General features: G+C 55.1%; 1 protein-coding gene across 1 annotated transcript in view; it reads left to right on the plus strand.

The window, feature by feature from the left end:
• The window catches only part of LOC123929383 (receptor-type tyrosine-protein phosphatase N2-like), an 87,087-nt gene that overhangs the window by 19,842 nt on the left and 40,799 nt on the right, over positions 1 to 26,446 (plus strand). Inside the window, exons 6-9 of the mRNA XM_045984961.1 lie at positions 5,082 to 5,155; positions 11,173 to 11,250; positions 19,757 to 19,876; positions 20,799 to 20,965. Coding sequence (XP_045840917.1) covers positions 5,082 to 5,155; positions 11,173 to 11,250; positions 19,757 to 19,876; positions 20,799 to 20,965 — 439 coding nt within the window. The remainder of the gene's footprint in view (positions 1 to 5,081; positions 5,156 to 11,172; positions 11,251 to 19,756; positions 19,877 to 20,798; positions 20,966 to 26,446) is intronic.

The following is a 26,446-nucleotide window of genomic DNA, read 5'->3' on the forward strand; positions in this document are numbered from 1 at the left end:
AGCCATGGCCCCGACACCAGCGTGGGAAGAGCGCTCCTTCCACCTGCCGCGGCGGGCCGCCCGCACGTCCCAGCAGGGCCAGTGCCCGCTCCCCCACTCGGGCCGGGCTCCAGATGCAGCCCCTCGTCTGTCTGCCAAACGCTCTCGGAGAATCCGGATCCTCTCCCGCTGCTGGCACCCTTCCTGATGGTCTCGCTGCGAGAGACGGGGAAACTGCGTCAGGGAACGTGCGACAAGCCAGGCGAGGGGAAGGCCAGCTGGTTGTGCAGAAGCTGGAGCGGGATGGAGACCTGACTCCAGGTGTACAGCCCGGGGCACCCTAGACCACAGGCCATAGCAGCGACAGCAGCCAGCAGCTCTTGGCCCCGGGGCCGACGTCGGAGGCCCTGAGGGAGCACCGGCTCCAGGCTCTGCTCAGCGTCTCACACGTCGTCTTCCTTCCATGACCGCCTCTCTGTGTAAGGACACCAGACACTCCATGTGGGGCCCGAGGGCCCTGGGGTGGGGATGCCAGCAGACAAGGGTCACCCGGGTCAATTCTTGACCCCACAGAGGCTGGGTGGGCAGTGCCAGGCCCCAGACACCAGGAACCCCTGGGTCAGTTCCTGCTTGTGCTGTGCTCTGAACACATGCCGAGCACACAAGTGCCTTGTCCCCAGGGCTGTGCGGTGACGGGTGAGGCCCGTGCGCGGCTGTCCTGGCATGGTCCAGCCCTCGTCCTCCTCTGCACTGTCATTCCCCTGGAGAGCAAGCTGCCCATCCAATTTGGGGATTTCTTTCTGAGAGATCGGTGGCAATGTGGGTGGAACTCTTGAAGCCACGAGGCAGACCAGGCCGTTGTGGGACTCCGAGACCTCCCCTGGCTGCATGCGGAGCCGGAGGCCAACGAGAGGCTCTGTGTTGGGTGACGGGTAGGGTGACAGAACGGGTCGTGTTCCCTCACCAGCTCTGGATGCGGGAGGGCACCGTGACTGGGATCTCACCACCCAGACCCCCAAACGCAGCATTGTGTGCTGACCCGAGGGGCACTGAGCGGAACCCTGTGGCTTTCTCTTCTGGGAGGTTTAGAGATCTTTAGAGTTTGAGCTAAGGGTTTCAAACACGCTTACCCGAGAGCAGAGCACCCGCTTACTTACTGAGGAAGGTAAGGCCATGGGAAGAAGCTTGAGCCAGCCTTTCTGGAGGACTTATGCTTCAGAGCAGGCCTGTTTCCTGACCTCACTGTGGTCTTCCGCTTCCCAGGTCTGCAAAGAAGCTTGCTATCTGTGTAGCTACTCAGTCTTGAATCCAGTCTGCAGACATTTATAGCTTTGCTTAATGATGCCGAGTCCAAATCAACAAGGACATTGCCATGCAGAACTGGCCGGGATCGCTAGACCAGCTTTAGCGGCTGGGAGCCGGCGGCAGCAGAGAGCCGTAGGCTGTGTGTTCACAGTGCACCAGACTGTCCATGGCCCTGTGAAATCTGAGGAGAAACTGGCAGCCGCGGATGCCGCTGAGCTTCCCTGGGTAATGGGTCCCCGTAAAGACTCAGAGCCCCAACTCCACAGCACACGGCGCTGGGTGTCACCGGACACACTCCGCATTTCTGCCAGCCACACCACCGAAGTTAAGGTAAGAGCAGCCAGCAGGAGAGAAAGTCATGAACCAGTGGGAGGCCCCACGGCGACGTGGGCAGAGCGCTCAGTGAAGACTTCCCTCACGCGGTGCCGATGTCCAGCGTGACCTTGCACATGCCTCGTGTGAAGGCAGTCAGTGTCCAGTAACTCATCTGCTCCTGCTGTGAAGGTCATCGACCACATGTATCAGCTCACATGGCACAAATGGCATAACAGGAACCTAAAGAAACAGGACCCTGGTGCCACAGGACAGATTAGAAGGAAGCCTCCACACACCATCCTTGAACAGCTCCTGTGGACATGTTCTAGACAACAGTGAGAGCAGAACGTGCCCACTTGCGGTTCGGCCACAGCCCTCCAGATGTACCTTGGGCTGTCTTCACGTGCTCTTTGTCCCACTCATAATCAAGAAGAACTTCTAGAACTTGTTTCTTCTGTTGGAATTTATGAAAATAAGTTGAACCTAAAATGGAGACACAGACCCCCTTCTATCTCTAGCGCCGCATTCCCGGAAGATGAAAGGTGTGTGTGTGTGTGTGTGTGTGTGTGTGTGTGTGTGTGTGTGTGTGTGACTACCCTTGAGCAGAGAGCACTGAAGCACTTGAGCAAGGAGTTGAGAAAAGGAACGTGGGCGCCTGGGTGGCTCTGTGGGTTAAGCCGCTGCCTTCGGCTCAGGTCATGATCTCAGGGTCCTGGGATCGAGTCCCTCATTGGGCTCTCTGCTCAGCAGTGAGCCTGTTTCCCTCTCTCTCTCTCTCTGCCTGCCTCTCTGTCCACTTGTGATCTCTTTCTGTCAAATAAATAAATAAAACCTTTTAAAAAAAAAGAAAAAAGAGAAGGAACGTGCCCTACATGTGTAGATAACAAGTTGATACCAAGATAACAAGTTTCCTCTTGGTAGGTGTCTTTCTCCTCCTCTCCCTGACAGAGCTCACTATTGTGGACCCCGTGAAAGAAAACAGCTCCGTCTTAGGGCTTAATACAGACAGGAGGACTCTGAGTTCCCATTTCCTGGCTCCTGAGCGAGGTCTGGGAGAACCGAGAGAACACATGGCCTTCTCAGCCGAAGGGCAACCCCCCAGGTGGCTATGCATCCTCGCTCCGTGGTTGGGGCCCCCATATCTACTTCCGGGGCAGGGGTGTGTGTTCACATGGGCCGTGCTCAGTCAGGGGAGCACTGGCGATGGTGAGGACCATGTGGTCATGAGCTCTGCCCTGCCTCAACTCCAGCGTGCTCAAGCGATCTCGGGGGACCCTGCGATCCTGCCAGGCCACACAAAGACTAGAGGCAGCCAGACTCTGCTTGATGGCAGCTTGACATCCTAACACTCACTGGCCCCCACATCAGCCATTTTAAAAAGATGAGCAGGAAAAAGCGAGCCCCAAGAGCCACAAGCGAGCCACAAGAGCCACTTTGATGAGATTTGCCCAACCCATCAAAGTCCCCCCGGGCCATCCCGGCAACGGCAGTGTCCCTCTGCTGGACTCCGACCCTTCTGGGGCAGCTCCAGCTGCTCCAGAGGGAGGTTTAGATGGCCCGATTTTATTTTTAAAGACGTTATTAACTTATTTGAGACAGAGTCAGTGATGGAAAAAGAGATTATGAGGGGAGGGAGGAGCAGAAGCAGCCCGACGAACTTGATCCAGGGACCCCAGGATCATGACCTGGGCCGAAGGCAAATGCTCAACCTATGAGTCACCCAGCGCCCCAACATGAAAAATAAAACCAGATCACCATTAACCGTGAAATGAGTGTGTTGCTGCCAAAGTCAGGTGTGTGATGGGAGGCAGCGGAACTCTGAGGCATTCGAAGTCCTCATCCCAGACTCAACGGCAGCTTGGAAAGCATAGCCTGGAGGAAGCAAGCGCAGCTGAAACAGCGCTTCACGGGGCCGCACGGAGCACAGCCCGTCCTCCTCGCTGGGCTCGGGCTCTCCAAACAGCCTGTCTCCTCAGCTGTCCGAATGGAGAGCTCTGAGTGCCAAGCGCAATGCCAGGCTGCATGTTTATGTCACCGAGACTCCCACTTTGTGCAGCGTGAACGTGCTGACCAGAAACTCCAGCTGGGCTGGGATGCCCTGGGCCGGTTGCTCACCAGACAGAGCAGTGCCAGCCGACGTGAAGGGTGCCCAGTGGCCCCCAGGCCTGCGTCTGTCCGGCTGGGTGACGTCTGGGGCTGTCTGAGGCCAGAAATCAGGGGGTGCGGTTCTTCCTCCCTAGACCCCTCCCGTCCCTTCGCCTGTGACCCTGCTCTTTGTAAAAGGTTCTCAGACCGACGGGAGGGATCCCCACTGCAGCAATCAATGGCTCCGGAGGCTGGCTGTGGCAAACGTATTTCCAACGTGGCAGGGCCCCCGGGAGGCCCTCTGGAACCCTTTGGAAGCAGCCAAAAGTGCTGCTTTTTTATTCCAGAATCCTGTGTAGGCTGCAGCAGGAGACCCAGGGTGTCCTGCAGAAACTGTGCCCGCGTCTGAGCAACACAGCACGGTCTCTAGCCGGATGTGTGCATGAGGCACCACACTGCGGACCGCGGCTTGCCGAACCTCGTGGGCGTAGTGTAACCGGGGCCGGGCTCAGTCTGCTCACCATGCAACAGGCCAGTAAGCCGAGAGGTAGGGTGGTGAGGGAAGGAAAGCGACTTCATTCAGAAACCCAACAGACCAAGATGACAGCCTTTCATCCTAAAGAACCAAATGGCCTTGCACAAACGCAGGCTTCTTTAATGCTGGGACAAGGGGATGCCAACCAGTGCAGCCACTCTGCAAAACCATGTGGAGGTTCCTCAAAAAGTTAAAAATAGGGGCGCCTGGGTGGCTCAGTGGGTTAAAGCCTCTGCCTTCAGCTCAGGTCATGATCTCAGGGTCCTGGGATTGAGCCCTGCATCGGCTCTCTACTCAGGAGGGAGTCTGCTTCCCCCCGCCCCCGACTGCCTCTCTGCCTACTTGTGATATCTCTGTCAAATAAATAAATAAAATCTTTTTAAAAAAAATAAAATAAAATAATTAAAAAAAAAAAAGCTGTCATCTCCAGAACAGAACGGTGTCCAGACCACAAAATTGTGTGCAGAGAACAGTTGCCTGATACCTGGGTATTCACATAGAAACGTGTCTACTGTGGGTGGCCACATGTGTCCACTGGCTGAAGGGAGATCCCAGAGAAAATCCTGCAGCGGAACACCTGACCCTAGTGTCGGACTCTAAGAAAAACCCAAGAATACCTCATTTCTGCTGGATGAAACCCAGTGTCCCTTGCCACACTCCCCGCTTCTCCACCCTGAGGCTAAAGGGGTGTGAATGGAGGATGGGGGGGATGTGACTCATAGTGGCCTCCACAGAGCCCCAAGGAGGGACACCAGCATGGCAGCTGGCAGCCTCGAAGGGCATTCGGCTCCTGCTGTCCCCTCGTGTGGCCCCTGGGGACACCGGCCTCTGTGCTCATCTAACTTCCTGCCTTTGCTTGCAGACGATCACTCCAGGATCCTGCTGAAATCTGAGAACAGCCACAGCAACTTGGACTATATCAACGCCAGCCCTATCGTGAGTACCTTCCTGGGCCCCCCTGCCTGTCCTCAGTCGTGAGCCCCCGTTGTGTCAGCCAGGCAACTAGTCAACTAGGTGATTAGTCTTGACCGGGTGACCTGTCTCAACTGGTGACTAGGGAACTAGGTAGTCTCAGCCAGGCACTGGGCTCAACCAAACGACTCGTGAACCAGGTAATTAGTATTTGACAGGCAACTAGACTCCACCTGGCAGTTAATCCTAACCAGGTGAGTCCTCTCAACCAGCCGGCCTGGGCTGAGTCCTCCCCAGGCAAGAGCAGTCCTGGGTACCCTGGATTGGGGGCCCAGCAAGAGCGGCCGCTGGTTTTCTGATGGGAACCTATGGCTTTCAGGAAAATCTGGGGCGTTCCTCCTTTCTAGACCCACTTGTTCACTGTGTGTTCAGGGGGAGCAGAAACGGGCCCCAGCCCTCCCCTCATGGAAAAGTTGGCGGCACCGAGGCAGACGTGCACAGGCTGGTCCCTGCAGCTGTTTCCAGGTGCACCTCCCCTAAGACAAGCAGTGAGCGGTGCGCGGGGCGGTGCGTCCCGAGGCCAGGTGTCCTGCGAACAGAACCCCTGGGGACCCCCGTGACCCAGGGCACCCCAGCTCCCAGAGGATCCCCTGCAGCCCACGCCAGCATGAGCCCCACGGGAGAGTGGCGGGAAGGGAGGTTGGGGCAGCCAGAGGGTGACGGTCAGAGACCAGCCTGCACGGTGCTCAGCCTGGCTTCTCAAGGTGAAGTCCGAGTGATCATAAGTGGGAGGCCGGGGAAACATGCCTCCGTGGTGTGAGTATTAGGCAGCATGGCTTATCGTGGGGATTGGGAGCGAGCAGGGATTTCCAGGGGACAGTTGGTGTGTCCCCTCCCTGTCCCTCCCCCCATAAATTGCAGCGTCAAAGCTGGTCACCAGGGAGGCGTCAGGACTTCTCAGTGAAGCCTCAGATTGCATTCCAGGGAGCAGTGCACATAGCGTCCCAGCTCGGGGGGCTTGCCGGTGACCTGCATGTGGCTGAGGGAGGCGGTAAGCTCGTCTGTGTTTGGGACACACCCCGCAGCATCCTGACAAAAACTTGCATTCCGGGGAGCAGTGCACATAGCGTCCCAGCTCGGGGGGCTTGCTGGTGACCTGTGGGTGGCTGAGGGAGGCGGTGAGCTCGTCTGTGTTCGGGACACACCCCGCAGCGTCCTGACAAAAACTTGCATTCCGGCAGCAGCAGGCTTTCCTTGAGGACGTTCACCCTCTGATTTCAGAACATTCTAGTAGCTACTGGTTGCAGGTGTCTCCGGGGCGCCCGGCGTATAAGCATACTCCTAGGAGCCCAGGGTGCCATGGGTCTGAGCCCGTCCCGTGGCCCTCATGGTGCACAGCAGGGGCACAGGGTAGCGTCCTCACCGCGAGAAAGCAGGTTACGGGCTGGTCTGCTGTTCCGTCTATACCCGAGCCCAGACCTCGGCTCCTGCGGTTGCTGGTAAGGAGTGACTGTTTCCCCCAGTGCAGGGAGACCACAAGGACTGGCCCCACCCGTGTCTTCAAGGTTCTCATCCTGAGCCAGTCTCTCAAAAAATGCCGCACTGGGCTCAGTAGTTTCTGTCAATGCTGATTCAGAACCAAGCCAAAGCCTCATGGGTGTGCAGCCTCTCCTGTGGGTGGAGCGGGGTTTCTGGGAGGGAGGCCGTGGTGAGGGCCTGGACGTGGTCCCCCACGGCAGGCCACGGTGCCGGCAGCGCAGAACTTCCTGGAGCGCCATGTCCCCCTGCTGGACTCCTCGTCCTGGGCATAAACCATGTGACTGGGCCAGGAAGAGGACTGAGCTGTTACTTTCAAGCTAAATGGTGAGCGTTCAGAGTTGGGGCGCATCCAGCCTCCCCCGACTGCCCCGCCTATTTGACAGGTTCCAATGGCCCACTGTCCCACTGTCCGGTGATCCCCAGTTGAAGAGAAGTGTCAATGCAGAAGCTGTGTTCTCCTTGGACACGGCTGGTGCTCCCACGGGGCCCAAGCTGCTCCCACACCCCTCACCTCCATTGCAGGAAACAAGGGACTACACCCCCGACCCTGACCCCACGGGGCCATGGCACGGGTTGTGAGGCGATGCCAGGAGAAAGAGGGGATTTAAGCCATATTTTATGTTTCCCCTTCATTTCACACCAGAATTCTTTTTCCTCATTTGGGTCGTAAGAATGAACCGTGGTACCTTTCTGAAATGACTGAGGGACGGTGACAATGAGCTTCCCAGCTGCACTTGAACGGAAAGCTCAGTTGCAGCCCAAGAAGACCCTGGCTGTGCGGAATGAAACTATGACGATTACATCCGTCATGTTTGTCCTTAGTCCTCACTGAATCCCGGGGAAGTCATTCACGCGCCAGCCACGTGCAGTCTTGGCTTTGAGAGCAGGGGTTGTGGAAGTAAATGGGAATTCCGTGCTCCTGCCCAGCGCATGTGGGGGGCATATGGTGGGGGGCGCGTGGGGGGGTGCATGTGGGGGTGCCGGCTCTTCCCGAAGATGCGGACTGAGGCAGGTCATTAACACGCCTGCCATGCCGTGTGCTCGAAACGCCACATACATCGTGACCAGGGATGGGTCTGAAAGTCCCCCCGACTCGAAAATAAACTTATTCTTCCTTCCGCTGTGTACGGAGGGAGAAAAAGTTGTTGAACGTTTTAATCCAGAACACATTTAACTAATGTGAGGGGCGTACCTGGACCCCTCAGGAAAGGGTGACCGGTGTGGTGTCGTGAATATCATAGAAACAGGCCAAATATGGGAGCCGACTCTCTGGTTCTCAGAAAACACTTACACGCAAGCACCTCTGTGTGTATGTTATCTTTTATAATTTACTTGAATCCCAACTCAGAAGAAAAAAGTATGAAAACAGCTTCGGCTCCTAAATCAGCCTCTCTCACATCAACTACAGAAGCGACCGTTTCTCAGTGAATTCCCCTACAAAGACTGGGTGTCTAGAAAATTGACTTGAAAACTCTGGCTTCATCCTCACTTGTTTTGAAGAAAATGGTCTGTGAAGTGTGCTCTAAAGTTTAGAAAAAACAGATGCAGGGGCAGTCAGATAGGAATAGAGAAGGAAGACGTGCGTGTTTACTCTCTGAGAGCCCGGAGTGAGAGGCCTGGCCCCGCACTGCTCCCTGGGTTGTGGTCAAGATGAGGGTCGTGCTGGACAGAGCTGGCTGACCCCGCAGGACACAGCAGCGGGCAGCCCGCCGGCTTCTCCCCCGAGCTCTTAATGGCTTTGGGACATGGGTCCCTGGACTTGGCATGCTGGATGATTGAGGTTAAAAGTCTGTTTTGTTCATACTATTGAGGACACTGTTGCCAAGTTTGTAACGCAGGTTAGAGTTTCTGAAAGCCACTTGCACCCCTTTACTAACTGGCATTGCACAGCCTAGAGCAGTTGGCTGGGACTGCATTGCAGGGCCTGTGCATTCAGAAATTCATGGGAACACACCTCTCCGTACCCTGCCAGGAGCATGGACAGTGGAATCAACAGTCTGTGAGAGCAAAATGGTGGTGTGAGTCGTACTTGGGAACCGGCACCCCATGGCCCACGCCTGCTATGCAGTCACTGGGCGTAAGTCCTGTTTGATTTTGGGGGCCCTGCAGTCCACGGGGAAGGCCACCTGAGGGCGTGGTGTGAACTGCACGGGCTTTGACTGATAGCCTCAAGGTTACTGGCAACACACGCCCACGGCGCGCACAGGGGAGTCCGCACCATATGCACGTGGCTTCCCAGAGCCGATGGGCCACGGGGTCATGTGTGCAGCCTCCCCTCCACCCGCCCCACCTCACGGACCCTGACCGCGGGGCCCAGACACAGCTGCTGATTTCCTCCCCCGTCCCAGAGCGGACATGTGTGAACATACGTGCGCACGAGTGAAGTGCTCTCTGCCAAGAACAGGGGAGCTCCTCCTGCCTTGGAAATCTTAAATATAAGCTTCTGTTCACTTAGTCAAGTATTTGTTTTATTCTCTTTGGGTTAAAGATTGCACAAACCCGTGAGAAGTCCTTCTGTTGCCCGATACTTGCTGCACATACAAAGCACTTCTGTCCAGATTAGTTTCTGTTCAACAGAATGTACGCAGAATGAAATAATCCTAATTGTCTGTGAATTATTGTTAAACGGTTGCATGACACATTCCGCCACTCTGTGATCGTTATGCTGTCTACTGTCTGCCAAGTGGCAGCCGCGTGGCCGTGGCCGAGGGCCTGGGAGACCGGTGGGCCTTGTCCACGCCCTCCCCTGCCATGGCGGACCACGGACACCAACCTCAGTGAGTCGCCTTGTTTACCCTCCTGAAGCCCTCCTCAGGTTTTGACTGTTAATCAGAGATTTCTCAGTTTGAAAGCAACTAAGGTGCTAGTTTGAACACACTGATGATTTTTAAATGTGGTGCTCTCTAAATTGCTTTGGGCAAAAACCCACATTTGAAAAGGAGGTGGGGTTTTACTTCTCACGCAAAATTGTTTGCTGGAAAGAGACAGGGTTTTTGTACATAGCTGTTGCCTCCAACAAATGCGTGTTCTGAAAACGAGGCCCAGTCTTAATCGGGACCCACAGACCAGAGGCAGAAAAAGCATTTTCCTGCCCCACCCCCACTGGCGTCCCACAGCTGTTCTGTGGGACTGACCTGCATCCGATCTTCCAGGAGCCTCGTAATTACAAGGTGGGCCCCGCACCCGTTTGTGCTGACGGCCGTCATCTCTGCGAGGACGCCCCAGATGCAGAGACGGCGCCTCCCGCGGCAACTTCAACCCCAGCGCTGGGCCGGGTCTCACCATGGCTGTGGGGTAGACAGCCGACACCCCCGTGGGCTGCCACACAACCATGTGTGTTGAAAACGCCTCCTTTTTTCATTGTATTGGGAAATGTCTTCTTAACAGGTTTCTTTAAACACAGAGGATTTTAAATCTCTCCTCAAACCTTGGTATCAGGAGAGTAAATTTTAGCTCCAGATGGGAGAAAATCAGGGACGGACAGGGGAGCGGAAGCCTGGCGCCGAGGTGAGGCTTCAGCTCAAGGCCCAGTCCACCCCCCGTGGTGCCGTCCATCCAGGGTGCACAGTGGGCCGGGAAGACCCGGGAGGGAAGGGGCTGTCCATTCGATGACCCTCAGATTGCATTTCCCCCACTTTCCTTTTCCAGGCTTTGTTCCTTGGGTCACTTTCTCCCTGCATTCTCCTGCTTAGACGTCTTTGAATTAAATGTCATAACAAAGGTATTTTAAACCAGACTCCCTCTGTCTCGACCAGCAGGCTGTGCTTGGATAGACCACCCAGCCAGAATGCCCACCACAGCGTCTTCTGCTGTTTGTCTGTCTTCAGCCCCGTGCCTGGCTCTGTAGGACTGGAATGGGAAACGAGCAGCCAGAAGGCTGGGCTCATCTCCAGGGGAGGTCTTGCACCCCACGCTCACAGACCCCCAGCCTGATCAGGGTGCCGGCACCCCTTTCTGGGTAATGGGGACCAGCATCCGTGTGAGAAGAGCTAACTTTTCGTGGGAGGCAGGATGCACTCCTCCATTCATTCTTCTGGGACCCTGAAGGGGGTCTCATGGGTCTGACCCCCGGCTTCACCTCTCCCAATTCCTACCCCTGCAATTCCTACAGGGGCGTGTTGGCCACACCCCTGCACGTGGCCTGGGGTACGGGTGCGGGCAGCTTACATGGCAGGTGGCCGGGGCCAAGGCTCCTGGCTGAGGTGGGGGCCATGCATGCTGGTCCGTGGCTGGGCTGGTCTAGAACACCCGCATCCCTGCACACACCGCCACGTGGGCGCCCCACCTGTCTTCGCCCAGGGCCACGGGGCTCTGCTGAGGTCCAAGCATTGTCGCAATCAGAAGGGACAGCAAGGAAGCCTGGCCTGCTCTTTTCACTCTGCGACCCCAGGGCCAGCATCTGGCCCGGGACATGCCACCTTCACCTCCTTAGCCGTGTTCTCTTTCCTGGTTGTTTTCTAGGTTTTTGGCTCATCTTTGTTCCTCTAATCTTGTCTCTGCAGATGGATCACCACCTTGGGAATCCTGCCTACATTGCCACCCAGGGACCGCTGCCTGCCACCGTGGCCAACTTCTGGCAGGTGAGTCTGCAGGGAGTCAGAACTCTTCTGACGACGAGACCTTGACAGACGGGCCGCGAGTAATGGCTTGGACCTGATTCAGTAAATGTAAACTTGTTTCTAGGCGGCACTCATCAATGTTACTTGATTTATGCGGGTCCTTTAATGGTTTCTATTATTAATCTTCTGTTTTTCAAAACTCGAGAGATTGAATACTTTAAAGATCCTTACTTTTCTACACACTTTAGAATTTTATTTCATGAAATAGTAGGAAATGGAATTAATAAGTGTTTAAATTACTGCATTCTGTCCAAATGTGTCCTTGTCCATGGTTCTCTTCTCTGAAGGTAAACAGTGGTGTCAGATTATAGCTCCTCTTCTTTGTAGACCCTCTTTCACTCATTTAAGGGCCAGGCTAGTCTGTTCCATCCAGCAGAGTCCTGAACACCCAGACGGAGGCTCAGCCGCTGAGAGCCAGCATGAGCACAGGCCCCAGAGAGCAGACAGGAGAGCGAGGGGCCTCCCCTTCTTCCCCCACGTCCTGCTCCAGCTTCTGCCATGCCACAGAGCTAAGGGGGAAGGGGCTTTGCAAGGTGGCACGGTCAAACCAACTCCCCTGTGCATCAAGCACGCTGCTGTCCCCAGCCCTGGTGGGGGCATCCAGCCGCCCAGCCGAACCCGTGGAGGACAGAGGTGAGAGGGCGAGCAGACAGAGTGCCTGGGAGGATGGCAAGCCCCCACCCCGGCAGCATGGCCATGCACTCAGATGGGGTTACCTCGGACCCCAGCTGGTGAAGCTGGCGTCCAAAGTGGCAGTTCTAAGAGTAAAGGCCTCCTTGGGCTGACAGGTTCCATGCTTCTGTTCCCCAGAGTCTCTTGTTCTGCTCCCCAGTGTGCTGTGGGCCCTCTGCAGCCTCCCCACCTGCAGCAGGGCACGTGCCCAGCGTGGGGGGCTCTGGAGAACTTGGAGGAGGGTCCCGCATGCACCCCTGCCTTCTCAGTGGGTTGATCCTGGGTGCCATAGCTTACCACAGACGTCACCTGGAACCAAGATCAGAGCATGTCCATGCAGCCCCGGGCTCTGCCTCGCAGCCTTTATGCTGCTGAAGAAAATAAACCAACGGAGCCTCAGGGTTCTGTTGTCCAAACCTGTAACTGCGGTGCAGAGCCACTAAACTCACGTTAGGATGGTGGGAGGACCAGTGGGTCCCGAGCCACGAGACGCTGACGTTCTCCCACGTCACACCCAGAGAGGCCATGTGGCATGCGTGGGGTGCCTCCCTGCTTGGAGCTCAGCACCCATGGGCCACCTGGTCCTGGGACACCAGCTCCAGAGGGACCTTCGTGCAGAGGCTCAGCTGAGACTCATGGGAGCCCACAGATTATGGCTCTGCTCATAGAACATCACTGATGTGCCGCTGCCATCCCATTCCAGCTGCCTCCCCGGCTTCTGATGCTCAGGAGGAGGGACAGAGAACATTCCAAGTTGTGCGCCGGGAGGAGGGAGTCCTCAACCTTGACCCATCATCCGATTCTAACAACGGTTAGGTGCCGGCAATTGCTTCCCACATGCGAGGCTTCTGGAAGGCACAAGGACACTTCCCAGCGGTAACAGCTGGTCACATCCACAGCCACTTACCGTGGACCAGGTCCCGTCCAGAGGGTTGTGTGTGTGTTAAAACAATCTTTGCTGTCGGAAGACGAAGAGGCCTCCGCTTTGCCCAGGTCACATGAGCGTGAGCGCTGGGATGTTTTTCTTGCCCCGTGTTCCAGATGGAGGTAATTGTCAGAGTGACCCACGTCATGTCACCAGGGCCTGCAGGGCGTGGGTCACTCTCCAAAGTGTCTGGAGGTCTGACATTCAGGAACAGAAGAAGCCATCATAAATGAAGCAACGTGAGAAACATGACCATGGGCGGGATCGCAGCCTTAGTCATGCTGCTCAGAACATGCCAGTGTCCATCTGAATGGTAGCAGGTGTCCCAGGACAAGAAGACTCTGCAGGTGACCAGTTCACACTCCAGGATTATTGCACACAACAGCACACCGAAGCCGCTGAGAAGTCTATCATAAAGAAACTGGTTCGACTCCAGACACCCTGAGGCTAGATGCCATGGTCTCGAGGAAGGTGGGGGCACGGCTTCTCCAAGGCTGCCGTGACTTAACAAAGTAGCGCATACAAGCCCTGACACCAGGTGTGGGCAGGACTGGTTCCAACCGGAGCCTCTGTGGGGGGACCTGCTCGTGTCTCTGTCTCCCGCTTCTGGAGTAGCAAGCATGGCTGGGGTTCTGGCCATGGACACATTGCACCCCCCTGCCTCCATCCACGGGGTGACCCCCCACAGGATATCTGTGTTTCTGCCTCAAATTCTGCTCCTCTTCCAAGGTCGCTGGTCATTAGACTAAGGGTCCATTCTGGCCAGTGTACATCGTGCTGAACACACCTGCAGAGGCCTTATTTCCAAAGAAGGTCATGTCCGCAGGTTCCAGGTGTGTGTGACCTATGGGGGACACTATTCCGTGCATTACTAAGAGAAGAGCACTGGCTGAGACCAAACACTTTGCTGCTGAGACAGACACGTGGCCACTGCGGGAATCCAGAGAGAGGCTGCTGGGCGGCGGGGGCAGGGGAGGTCGTCAGCGAGGGGGCCCAAGCCAGGCCCAGCATGTCCAGAATGTGCAAGTCCCCAGGACTGCTCAGTTAACTTGCAGGGAGTAGCGGACAGTCCCACAGCCTGTGACAGCCCACAGACACCGGGAAGCTTGGGCGTTGATGAGCCATGTGGGGAGGGGAACGTCGGGACTGGAGGGCAGAGGAGAAGGAGGAGGCGGGAGAAGCCAGCCATCTGTTGGTTCGAGCGCTGAGGCAGGAACACACGTCCTGATCCAGGAGGGTGTCCGCCACTGTGTGGTGTGGCCTGCGTGGTTCCTTTGAGAGAAAGACACGCACACATATGCACGGGCGGCTCTGGAGTCCAAGGGAGTGGAAGGAAAGGAGCAGGAAGAGAGGGAAAACCCACTGCGGACTCACTATGTGCCCGACCCTGGGCGGCGCTGCGGGCAACCACCTTCGCCAACGCCCCTGATGACCGAGGGTGAACCTGAGTTCCCAGGGCCCCCGTAGGAGGGCTGCAGGGAGTCCAATCCAGGGAGACAGGAAGCAGAGGGTGGGTGCCAGGGGAGCGGGATGGAGCTGGTATTTAACGGGGACAGTTTGCGTTCAGGAAGACAGAACGTTCTGGGATGAGTGGTGGCAACGAGAGTACTTAACGCTGCTTAAGTCTGCTTGTAAAAACGACAGAGAAGGTGCATCCTAGGTTTATTTGACTGCAGTGGGAGAAGATCGTGGTCCCTGTTCTACCAGAAGGCTGGAGCCCGGGGCCCCTAACGACTTCACCGAGTCCGCACAGCCAGCTGGAGGCTGGGCACAATGCAGACCCAGATCTCCAGAACTCAGGCTTTTTGCTGCCCATACTCGGCAGGGAAGACGGCGTCATGCTGGGGGAGGCGCTGCTCCCAGGCGCGTCCCCTCCCGGAAACACAAGGCAGGCAGCCTCCCCGCAGAGACGGTGGGCGTTCTCATAGTTAACACATTGCTGCCAACGAAGGTGCTGCGTCACTGGCTCTCGAGGCCCAGAGCATGTCAGAGCTGCAGGCAGTGAGCTCTGGCCCCCCAAGGCATCCTGGAGCCCGGAGCCCGTGGGCTGAGCTCCATGCCAGACATCTCCAGAGGAGCGTGAGGACAGCTTTCACCCAGAAGAGACATCTCTGTGGGACGGGGATGTGGGCAGCCGGGGCAGCAGGAGGAGGGGGCCATCCTGGGGGACTTGGCCAGTTGCCATTCTTGCCACGGGTACCCCCTCTTCCCATGGCCACAGTGTAGCTCCCAGCAGACCTGCACACACTCTCTCTCTCCCCACCCAGGCCCGAGGGAATCCTGATCTGAGGAGGCAGGTGACTGTCCTCCCTCCTCTCGTATTATAGGGGAAGCTGCCCAAACCAGGTCCTTTCCACAGTGGCCGCGTTGATGCGTCACCACCGGAAAGTCAGGCCACCCCGTTCACCGAGCTCAGATACGAGAGGACGACTTGCAGATGGGAGTGGTAGAGCAGGGCACAGGCAGCCTCCCGGCCCAGGACCTGCGACATTCTCCACAGGTTGCAGACTGGTTGTCATCCCCGTTCACCATGGGGCGGCTCAGCCAAGAGGACACCGGCCCATCCCGCCAAACAGATGAGCTCTTTCAGGTGGAACCAGCAGCCAGCAAGTGGGGATGGGGCCCAGAGTCTGCAGCCCAGGTCAGAGGGCCGCCCCATAGAGGGGGTCCCGCTGGTGCACGGTGGACACAAACACAGACACGGTTAGCAACGTGTCACCGAGAAGAAAGCCCTCCCTTTGAGTCCTGTCCCCCACTTTCCAAAGGTCCTCCATTATGAAGCCTTCACCGGGGGCACGCTCTCTTTCCCAAGAGGGATGGGCTGGGTTTAAATAGAGGGTTATATTTATCGCAGTTCTTGCCATGATCCCATGGGAGAGCCCAAGAAGGCAAAGGTTCCCTGTCCTGAGCACTTTCCGCTGGGGGTTGTGGGGAGGAGGTGAGAAGGGGACCCGGGAGGAAGAGTCAAACAAAGCCCAAGCGAGCAGCATGCATACGGCAGGTCCCCAGGGCCCAGACACGGCCAGGGACCGAGTCCATGCATCTGTCCTGCCCTGGAGGCCCTGGGCCTGTGCCTGGTGGAGAGCAGAGGGAGGGAGGAGGCTGGTGCCTGGGCAGTCCACTCCGGCCACACACGGCCCTGTCAGAGGCATCACCGTCAAAGCCTGCAGGAGCGGAGCCAGTGTCCAGAGAAGCCCCAGCCTGGTCCCCAGGGCCAGCCCCAGCCTCCCCCAGATCCAGGGTCCCCGTGGCCTCCTCGTCCCTCTTCCTCAGGGGACCACATCACACCAGGGCTCAGGTCAGAAGTCGGACTCCTAGCCGTCCTCAGAGGCCCCACCTGAGAGTCTGAGCTTGTCCCCAAAGCCCCATCGCTGTGTGATGCTCCTGATGCATTGTCATTGGTCTTCCCCCTGGACACCCTCTAGGTCATGTGTGAAGGGGTCTCCTGCTTCTGGGGCAGCGAGGAGTTGTGGAAGCGGACATTGGCTCCAGAGCCCCGTTAGCTTAGGGACTGGCTGGTTTTCAAGCACATTGTTGGGTTAAATTAAAGGAAATACAGGAACTGAGGAGAGTTCATTTCTTGGGAAAACCCCTTCAGTCCCATGCCAGGGACATGCCAGGATGTTTTACCGCAGATAAATCGTCTCACCGGACTCCCTACACACAAGTTCATCACCTCCCCTCAACGTAGGGCTTGAAACCCCTGATCTGCCAAGCACTTGCGACTCTGCATAGGGAACGCACAGCGGAGAGCCCTGAGTCCTCTCATCAGCCTTCGCATTTGGGCGGGCCTCGGTGAAAGACAGATATCCTGAGTGTCGTCTTCTCTCCTTTAAAAAAAAAAAAGAGATTTATTTATTTGAGAGAGAACAAGATAGCATGAACGGGAAAGAAGCGGAGGGAGAGCGAGAAGCAGGCTCCCCATGGAGCAGAGAGCCCTATGGACACAGGGCTCCATCCCAGGAACCTGAGATCACGACTGAGCCGAAGGCAGACGCTTCACCAACAGAGTCCCCCAGGCACCCCCAGAGCCACCTGAGTTCCTTTTTCAGCTGGTATTCCAGATCACAGCTGAAAACATCCTGGCTGTTCTGCTTTTAAGTGTGTTCCTGGTTCCCTGTCCCCTCCCTCTGTCCCCTCCCTCACCTACCTCCACCCTGCTTTTCTCCCTCCTCCAGGGAGCGTTCTAGATGTCCAAACACTGTGATGAGAACCTGTAGGGACTGCACAGGACTGGATGACGCAGACGTGGCAGGAAGCGTGTGCCCTGGCTCTGGGAACCCCTGCGTGACCAGGGTTCGCGTCCAGCAGCCTCCAGCTAAGTGAGCCGTGCTATCTTCCGTAGAGAATGTGTACCCCGTTCCAGGGACACGACAAGGATTTCTTACTGAGATGCCTTCTTTACGCCTGGTAGGAGGGAATTTCAGAGGTCAAGACTGCCGTGTACAGCCTGTGGGATGGCGGCCATATGACCGGCTGGGGCGCAGGATGTCGGCACCGAATATCACACCGCCAGCGTGGACGGTGTCTTTATCGCTGAGGGAGGCCCATGCGGATGTGCTTGTGCGCCAAATAGCAGGTTGGGTGGGTGCGTTCTGAGCTGTGCGCGGAAGACACGACAGAGGTTTCCCCGCCTGTCCTCAAAGTGGCTTGATGCAGAGCCCGTGACCACAGGAAGCCTGCTGCAGTGCTCAGACCTGGCGTTCGGGGAGGCCGAGGGCGGGTTGGGGGTCTCGACTGCAGAAAGTGTCCCAGACTCTTGTTTTTCCCTTGTGGATGTGTTTCAGACCACGGTAGAGCCAACAGACACCAGTGAGCCCTTAAGGACGAAAACGCAAGTGTTACTAAATCTTATTAACTGACTCCTAAAATGTGAGTCAACTTCATCTTGGCCAGACTTCAGATATCTCTGTTCAAGCTGTAAAAGTAAGTCCAGCACAGAAATGAGCTGCACGGTTAGGCCCGTGGGGGCTACAGCGCCCACGAGAAGAGCTGTCTGCCTCATGTGCCCATGGCTCCAACACCCGTGCACATGGTTCCCATGCTAAGAAAATGAAAAACAAAAAAGCCTTTCTGGCATTGAGCAGGTCCCGGGAAACCTCCTTCCAGGCCTGCCTTTGACAGGATTTTCTTTATTTCCTTTTACAGAAATATTCAAGGGGTCTCTTCTAAACACACGTGTTGTTTTTAGCCAAGCACTCACTAGAACCAGGCATGGTCCTGGCTGCCGGGGAGAGTGGAAATTGTGCCCAGACCAGCCTCTGGTCTTCTCAGAGATGCTGGGCCAGTGGGAGAAAGGCATGAGTACAGAACAAGGATAACAAAGGTAGAAAGGGACACATCACAAGAGATCTAAGTACAGAGAGCAGTTTTATGCCTTGAGGGAGCGGGTGCCTGGCAGAGAACTTGACCTGGGCTCCCTGCGATTTTGGATGGGTCAGCTTTCCTTTCATCAGGTCTCTGTGGGGCTTTCAAAGAGTTTGGTTTGCTGAATAGTTAGTTTTCAAGATGGACTTTGAATGAAGAGACATGGCGGTTTCTTTCCATCTGCTTTAACTAGGCTCGTCTGTGCCCCTGGAACTGCAGGCATGCTCAACTGCTGCATCATCCCGGAGAAGAAGCCTGGGGCAGGCTCCTAGGGACTGGCGGCCAGTGGTGGCACAGGACATTGGGACTGCTCCCAACTCTGCAGTGCACGATTGCCGAAGAAGAGGCCAGCAGGGACCAGATACACCAGAGGCTGCCATGGCCACTGCCTTGGTGCGTGAAGCCATGCCATGGAGGCGTCCCAGGTCTTAGCAGTGGCCCTGGGGCATCCGAGCAGAGGCTCTCCAGCAAGCGGGACCCGGTTCCTCCGAGCACGGCCCCGTTTATACTCAAGAATCATCCCTGAAGGCTCGTGTTCCATCCACGTTGGTGGCCTCATCTGGATCCAGGGTCAGAAGCAGCTGTTTCCCATTTGGGAAATGTCACCAGATGGAGGGAGCTGCGGGCAGGAGGGCAGACCCCCGAAATGCAGTTGCTTGTAAATATTTCTGTGAAGTCCCCGTAACCCACCACAGGCAAAGCATGCTCGTCCGGGCTCTGCAATTCACCAGGCTGACACGCTCCCAGGCACCGCCTCTGCGTGGCCCACAGAACCAGCGGTCTCAGTCTCAGTGACGACACTACAGGGTTAACACGCAGGCCCACAGCCACCAGACTGGGAGCTGGAGAGGAAGCCCTGTGGAGGGCCCAGTGTCTGCCCTCCACCATGTTTGGATGTGTGTCCATCCATTCGCTGTGGCTCGTAACGTGGCTACTGTGAATTGTGTTCATGGCCTAGTGTGGCCATATTCCGTGGAGGTAAATGAAACCCCAGCCATGGCTCTCTGTAAGCAGAGTCTGCTTCCCATAGGACGGCAGCTTCACAAAGCAAAAACGGTTTTCTCGTCATGCAGAAAAATGACAACGACCAAAAAACAGTCGTGCCATCCAGTTTCCATCTGCACTGCATGTGGGAGCAGACGTGCCCGCAGTGGCACTGCTGGGGACAGTGTCAGAGGCCACGCTGCCTGTCCGTACCGTGTGGTAGAAGGTTCCCTCCAAAGGTCCAAAGCTGGGAGGCCAGACGGCTGAACGTGGGTCTCGAGACATTTTAAAAGGTGTGGAATGAGCCACTTGTGGTGTGTTTTTCATATTTTATGGAGCGTGGAAGCTACGGGGTGTATTCAGGGGCAGGAAGCCAGCCACAGAGGAGGCGTGGCCAAAGAGAGGGCAGTGCTCGAGCATGAGCCCCCATGGCCCATGTCAAGGAGCGCAGGGATTGCATGCGTCACGCAGGACCCAGTAGTCACGAGGTGGCCGTGGCCTGTCTCTGTCTCTATCTGCATGGTGTGGGAGAGCAGCTGCATGGTCATCGTGATGCTGACGCCCCTCTCGGATAATGGCGTCCGGCAGTGCTACCATTCCTGGCCCGACAAAGACTCCAACCTCTACCACGTCTACCAGGTACTCCCGCAGAGGACAGGAGCAGGTGGGCAAGCAGGCGTCCCCAGGGTCCCACAGTCCATGGACCCCCAGACCCTCCAAACAGCCGTGCTATGGCGCCCCGGGCTCTGGCATAAATTCTAAAGCTTTAGGGTTCCAAATCCAGACAGAAGGAACCAAAAAACATTTATGTCCCAAGGAGGCCCATGGAGCCAGGCCCCGAGCAATAGACGCTCCTGGGCCTGTTGTAGGAAGAGCCTGCCTGCACGGTGGCCTCCTGCGGCGTTCAAGGCTGTGGAAGCACAGATTCGAGCCTCCTTCCCTTGCCGGACACTCTGTCCACGTCAACGATGAACTGTGCCGACTTGGGCAGCTCAATATGAACCCGCATGAGCGCATGAGCACATTATGTTTAATGTTCTGCATTAAACATCAGTCAGAATGCAGAGTCCCGTGGGGGTAGGGGTGTGAAGACCAGCCCTAGCTCAGAGTCCTGGCTTTTAGGCCACTGAGCATGCCCTTGACCCCGAGAAGCACCCAGCCCCGCTGTCTGCATAAACCCCTTGGTCTCCTCTCCACCTCGAGGTGATAACCACCTGCAGTGAGATTTAAGGTACAGTGGAACCCACTGGTGTTTCTGTTCCAAAGCATAGTTTTTTTTGCAGGTTTAGATGGCTTAGAGATACAAAGGATGAAAGCTAGAATCACTTTGGATTGTAACATAATTTTCTAACAATTTGGCTAATGGACCTGGGTGATATTAAGAACCCACAGTTATCGTTTGCATAAACGCAGTTAAAACTGAGAAGGTAGGAGGGGCCGTCCAGCCACTGCTGACCCGTGTGTGGTCCGGGTAATGTTCGCCCTTCGCTGCTCAGAATGCCATGGTGCTCAGACAATGCTTTACCTTCCCAATGCCCCCCCTCCCCGTCCTCCTGTACAGGTAAATCTTGTCTCCAAGCACATATGGTGTGAGGATTTCCTCATCAGGAGCTTCTACCTGAAGATCCTTCAAAGCAACGAGATGCACACAATGACCCAGTTCCACTTCCTGAGCTGGAATGACCAGGGAGTGCCTTCCTCCGTGAGGTCCCTCCTGGATTTCTGCAGGTATGACAAACAGCCCTGCAAGCAGGGTAACATGATTGGAGTGCAGGCGTGAGAGGAGGGAGCGTGGTCCAACACCAGGTTTCCTGTGTCTAAGGGGTCATTTGCTGTACAACGCACCATCTGTCTGCACTTATAGATCATAAACATACAGTCGACCCCTGAACAGCACGGGCTTGGGGCACCAGCCCCCTGACATCGTGGAAAATACACGTTTAACTTTTGGCTCCCCCAAAACATAACTATAATAAGCCTCTGTTGACTAGAAGCCTCACCAGTGGCACAAGAAGCCAGTCGGCACATCCTGGTTGCTGGGTGTACTGGGCCCTGCGGTCCTGCAGTACAGTACGCCGGAGGAAAGAAACCATCATGAAGAAAATCACAAGGAAGAGAAAATACATTTTCAGTGCTGACCTGTATTTATCGAGGGAAAAAAAAAATTCGGGTGTGAGCGGACCAGCACAGCTCAGAGCCGCGCTGTTCCAGGGTCAGCGATATCTTCCGTATGACACAAAGGAGGGGGAGGGGAAGGGGTTTCGATGATGGTACATAGTACCCGCAAGGTGTTTTCTGGTTTTACAGGAGTTAAAACGGGGGGATGTAGCCATGTTAGAATTGTGGAAATGCGGTCCTTGTTTCTGATAAGATTCTCCAAGTGCTGGAGTCCTGAAGTTCCTGCTTCGCAGGATATTGATGAGGAAAAGGCAGGGTTTTAGTTTGGATAATCTCTGGTCGGACAGGATAATGAGATGTAACAGGCGCGGGCCCAGATCTGGCCTGGGGGGCCTTAGACCTTGGGGGAGAGCACAGATGGAATTAGTGCATGACTGTGTGTTCTAGTGCAGTTTGGAAGCCAACAGTCTGGAAACATCCAGTCTTTGATCACGCCCTACCAGCCAGCTGCCCAGGGGGCTGTCTGGCGCTAGAGGGTGGTTACTGAGCTGTTGACATGAATGCCAGACTCCATCTTTCAGGAAGCTATTGACAAGGCAAAAAAGGGGGGAATTCAGAATGGAAGCTTGGCTTGTCCATTGGACTAGTTGGTAATGGGGGCCAGCACTAGCTGTTGCCTATAGAGGTCAAGAATGAGCAGCCACCCAGCGAGGCAGGTGCTGAGCAGCACGGTGCCCGAGCTCTTGGCTCTGCAGACCCCTCTCACGCTTAACCAGTGGGAAACCTGCCTCATTGCAAAAGCAGGCAGACATCCAGAACAACGAACTAGGAAATAAAGTGCACCTTAGTCCAGCGTGGTTCCCCACCCCAGAGGGATTGATATCCGAGCAGTTACCACCCTTGAGTCTGTGGCCATGTCACGTGAGACAGTGGGGTTTCAGGCTGATCATTCTTTCTAAACGTGGGCTACCTAAGAATCTGACCTAGAGTGCATTTCCTGAGATAGCGTCTTGGGAAGGAGTCATTACTGGCCAAAGGACGTGGCTACAAAGAGAGACCAGCTTCGTCTTTATGCTCACCCAGTGTTCGCACATGTATGCTATGGGTGGACATGGAAATCCATATCCCTATATGGAATGGAACAATACACGACCAGCCCTCAGTGCGTACAACCTGCTCCAAGAAACACGGATGCCCCAAGTTCCCCCTCCCCGGAAGCTTGGGAAATAAGGCTCCAGGAGGTTTTTGTTCAGGTGAAATGTGCCAGTCTATTAGAATCAAAAGCTTTGCGGGCTTGCCTGACTCGGCACCGCCCAGTATTCCAGACCAGCCTGCCTGTCATGGACTCTCTGGATGGTGGGCAGCAGCCACCGCATTCTCAGAGGCATCGTGCTCAGGCACGGATTGCCGCTTTGGGGTTTTCTGGGTAGAAGAACCTCCCAAAAGTCAGCAATCAGAAAGGGGCATTGGCTTCCGGAGACACTGGTCACCTTATGCGGGGTCCCCCCGCCAACCCCATCCCCAACCATGCACCCCGCCTTCCCCTGCTCTGGCCAGGGTGCGTCAGGCACTGAGATGTGTGATTACACAGTTCAGGAGCCCAGAGGGAGCACATTTCCACTTTAAAGGGAAGCCGCTGAAGCCAAGAGATAATCAGCATCACATGTGAGGGTTTTGCTTCTTTTTTTTTTAATTTTTAATTTATTTATTTGACAGAGAGAGATCACAAGTAGGCAGAGAGGCAGGCAGAGAGAGAGGTGGAAGCAGGCTCCCCGCTGAGCAGAGAGCCTGATGCGGGGCTCGATCCCAGGACCCTGAGACCATGACCTGAGCTGAAAGCAGAGGCTTTAACCCACTGAGCCACCCAGGCACCCGAGGGCTTTGCTTTTAAAAATTCTCTCTCTAGGGGCGCCTGGGTGGCTCAGTGGGTTAAGCCGCTGCCTTCGGGTCAGGTCATGATCTCAGGGTCCTGGGATCGAGTCCCACATCGGGCTCTCTGCTCGGCAGCGAGCCTGCTTCCCTCTCTCTCTCTCTGCCTGCCTCTCTGTCTGCTTGTGGTCTCTCTCTGTCAAATAAATAAATAAAATCTTTAAAAAAAAATTATCTCTCTCTCCCTCTGTGTCTCTGAGTCTCTCCCTTCTTGCTGTACGCAACGGCACTCACAACGCTGACCCCTGTAGAAATGGACAGACCCTTACTTTGCCAGCTCGTGAGTGGTGGCCAGTGTTATTTTTGTGATGTTGCAGCTGAGCCCAGTTGCATAGTCACAAAAGTGATCATTGGAAGCTGTGACTCTGCTGCAAGGCAGTGTGGGAAGCCCCTTTTCTGAGCCTCTAATGACCTCTGACCATGGCTAGCTGTTGGTTGCATGATGGTTCCTTCTCAGGGACCTAAGGGGTTGGTTTGTATTGCTAATCATTCTTTCTCAGTGAATTCCTCCTGCTGAAATATATATAATATCCATTTTTCCGAACGTTTGCAACCTTTCGCCGACTGCTGATTTGTTCTAATCGAGTCAAACAAGACAGCTGTGTATCGCTTATCTGCATGAACACCCTGCGCCTCTGTCTGGAGTCGACCAGGTGAATGCTTCTGTTGACTGTGTGATGCTGTTACTTTCCTATTTGTGATGTCTTACGTTGTAACGATACAAGCTTCCGATTCTTTGTAAATAAAACTCTCCACCGGGCAGCAAGCTGTATGCACGCTGGACTCCTAGCTGTTCGTAAATATGTTAAGCCAGGGCGGGGTCAGCGTGGAGGGTTAAACCGCAGTGAGCCCTCCCTGGGTCCAGCCGAGGTGGCCTGTCACCGCCCACCAGAGAAAGCAGCTCTCTATTCTGTCACATAAGAGCAGGGACCACAGGGGCACTTACTAGAGAACACCGTCCTCTCTAAGAGCAGTTATCCTCAAAGCACTTTGCCAGAAATGGGGCTGACCAGCTATAAACGGGATGTTGATGCTCTCCTAGCCCCTTATGGTGACTGTTTTCTGAAACCGGTACAGTCTAAACAAGGGAATCTGGGGGCTCGTTCTTTCTTTCTTTCTTTCTTTCTTTCTTTCTTTCTTTCTTTCTTTCTTTCTTTCTAATGTACTAGTTCCATGCTCGGCCCCATCAGAAAAAATGCCCCAAACCTGGAGACTGAGCCATGTGTGAGCAGGCAAACGTTGGGTAGAGTCGTTTTAAACCCAGCCTGGACTGCCAAGTAGGAAACGGCCAGAATGCTCGCATCAAAAAGATCCAGTGACCAAGAGATTTCTAGTAAAACCTTGTGTTTGAAACTAAAAGGCCTGTAGGAATGAACCTTCCACAGATCGAGTCTGAGCCTGGGCTTGCTTGATTGGCACGTGCACGCACCGTGTGTGCATACACACGCAGGCAAACGCCAGGTCCGCGGCCATGCACACAGCCTGGGTGGGGGCCAGCGGGCCTCTCGTTGCTCACGTCTGGGGTTCATCCTGTGGGTTTGGCGTCCATTTCGTCAGACCTAAAGCTCATGTTGCCTTTACAACCTGAGTTAAGAATGGGAGTTTGAAGATTTTTTTCCCTAATTTTTAAGTAATCTGTACACCTCACCTGGGGATCGAACTCACGACCCTGAGAGTCGCACACTCCACCAACTGAGCTGGCCAGGTGACCCAAAGTGTAGGAGGCTTTAGAAGGAGAAATTAAGAGATTTATTTTCCAATCCATTTGATTCACAAAGGTCCAAGAATCTTCTGGGCATCCTGGCCCGCCGCTGATTTTAATGAGTGCACTCGTACCTTCTTCACCTTCCCGCTAAACTCTTACACTGCAATGACCTCGCAAGTGAGAAAAAGCTCCAGCAGAAATAGCGATGTGGTCACAGGGATCCTCAGCAATTGTTCCTCCACGTTTCTGGGTCTTCTCATTTTTAAGATGGTTTTGGGTGGTCTGCACGTTCCACACAGTGCGGGAGGCAGCCCTGATCAAGGGCTACCCCAGTGGCTTCCGGCATGGCCCATCTTTGGGGTGCATTGCACCCAGGTACCCCTTTGTTTTTGGGGGGCCGTGTGGACCTCACTCTGTTCAGCCCGTACAGGAACTAGGAGCAGCCAGCTCTGCTCTGGGGGTGGACGTGGAAACACGTGCTGGGTGCCTGGGCGGTCTGCCAGCTCCCTACTGCACACAACCCCCACCTCCCGACCCCTCAGTTCTGGGATTTCAGGACGAGGCCACCAATTGAGAGAATATGAGCTTCCAGCTGACCCTGTGCTGGGCAGCAAGCCTTTACAAAGAACGGTGACGTTTTCCCATGTCTGGTGCAAGGAAAAAGATTTTTTTTTTTTTCTGCACTGTCATTTGTTTTCAATTTTGCTTCATGTCATACACTGTAGAAATTCATAGGGAGTATTTTAGAACACAGCCCCGCACACGTTATTCCACTGACTTTTTTCTCTGCAGAAATATTTTATTGAGAATTCCGAAGCACTTCGTAAACACGCTTAGTTGTTTCATGCTTCACTGACTTCCGACAAACTTGGAGTTCATACAGTGCGTTTGAAATCGGTGCTTTGCTTTGATTTAGGGCTCGGTGACAAAATAATCTATATTGTTGTTAATTTTTCTAAACTGTGGTCTAAAATCTGCACAGCAGAGTTGCTTGTAAACACACACATATACATACAAAGGAATTACTTGTCTCCACTGTGGTTTCTTAGCGATGTAGAGCTCCCACCGATGGACAGAGCCAAGAGGCCCTGTGAGATGCTGGAGACGATAGTTGTGTTACGTTCCAGTATGATGTCTAGGGTGTAAGAAACTTGGTGCATAAATGGCAGAACTCAAACATTTTATTTTTTTTAATTTTTTTTTTATTTATTGACAGAGAGAGAGATCACAAGTAGACAGAGAGGCAGGCAGAGAGAGAAGGGGAAGCAGGCTCCCCGCTGAGTGGAGAACCCGATGTGGGGCTCGATCCCAGGACCCTGAGATCATGACCTGAGCCGAAGGCAGTGGCTTAACCCACTGAGCCACCCAGGCACCCCAAGAACTCAAACATTTTAGCAAGGAATCTAGATATTCCCATCGCCACTAAGCAGCCCAGGTGACTGGAGCCTTAGATGGGG

Source organism: Meles meles, chromosome 18 (genome assembly GCF_922984935.1).
Source record: "Meles meles chromosome 18, mMelMel3.1 paternal haplotype, whole genome shotgun sequence".
NCBI classification, from domain to species: Eukaryota; Metazoa; Chordata; class Mammalia; order Carnivora; family Mustelidae; genus Meles; species Meles meles.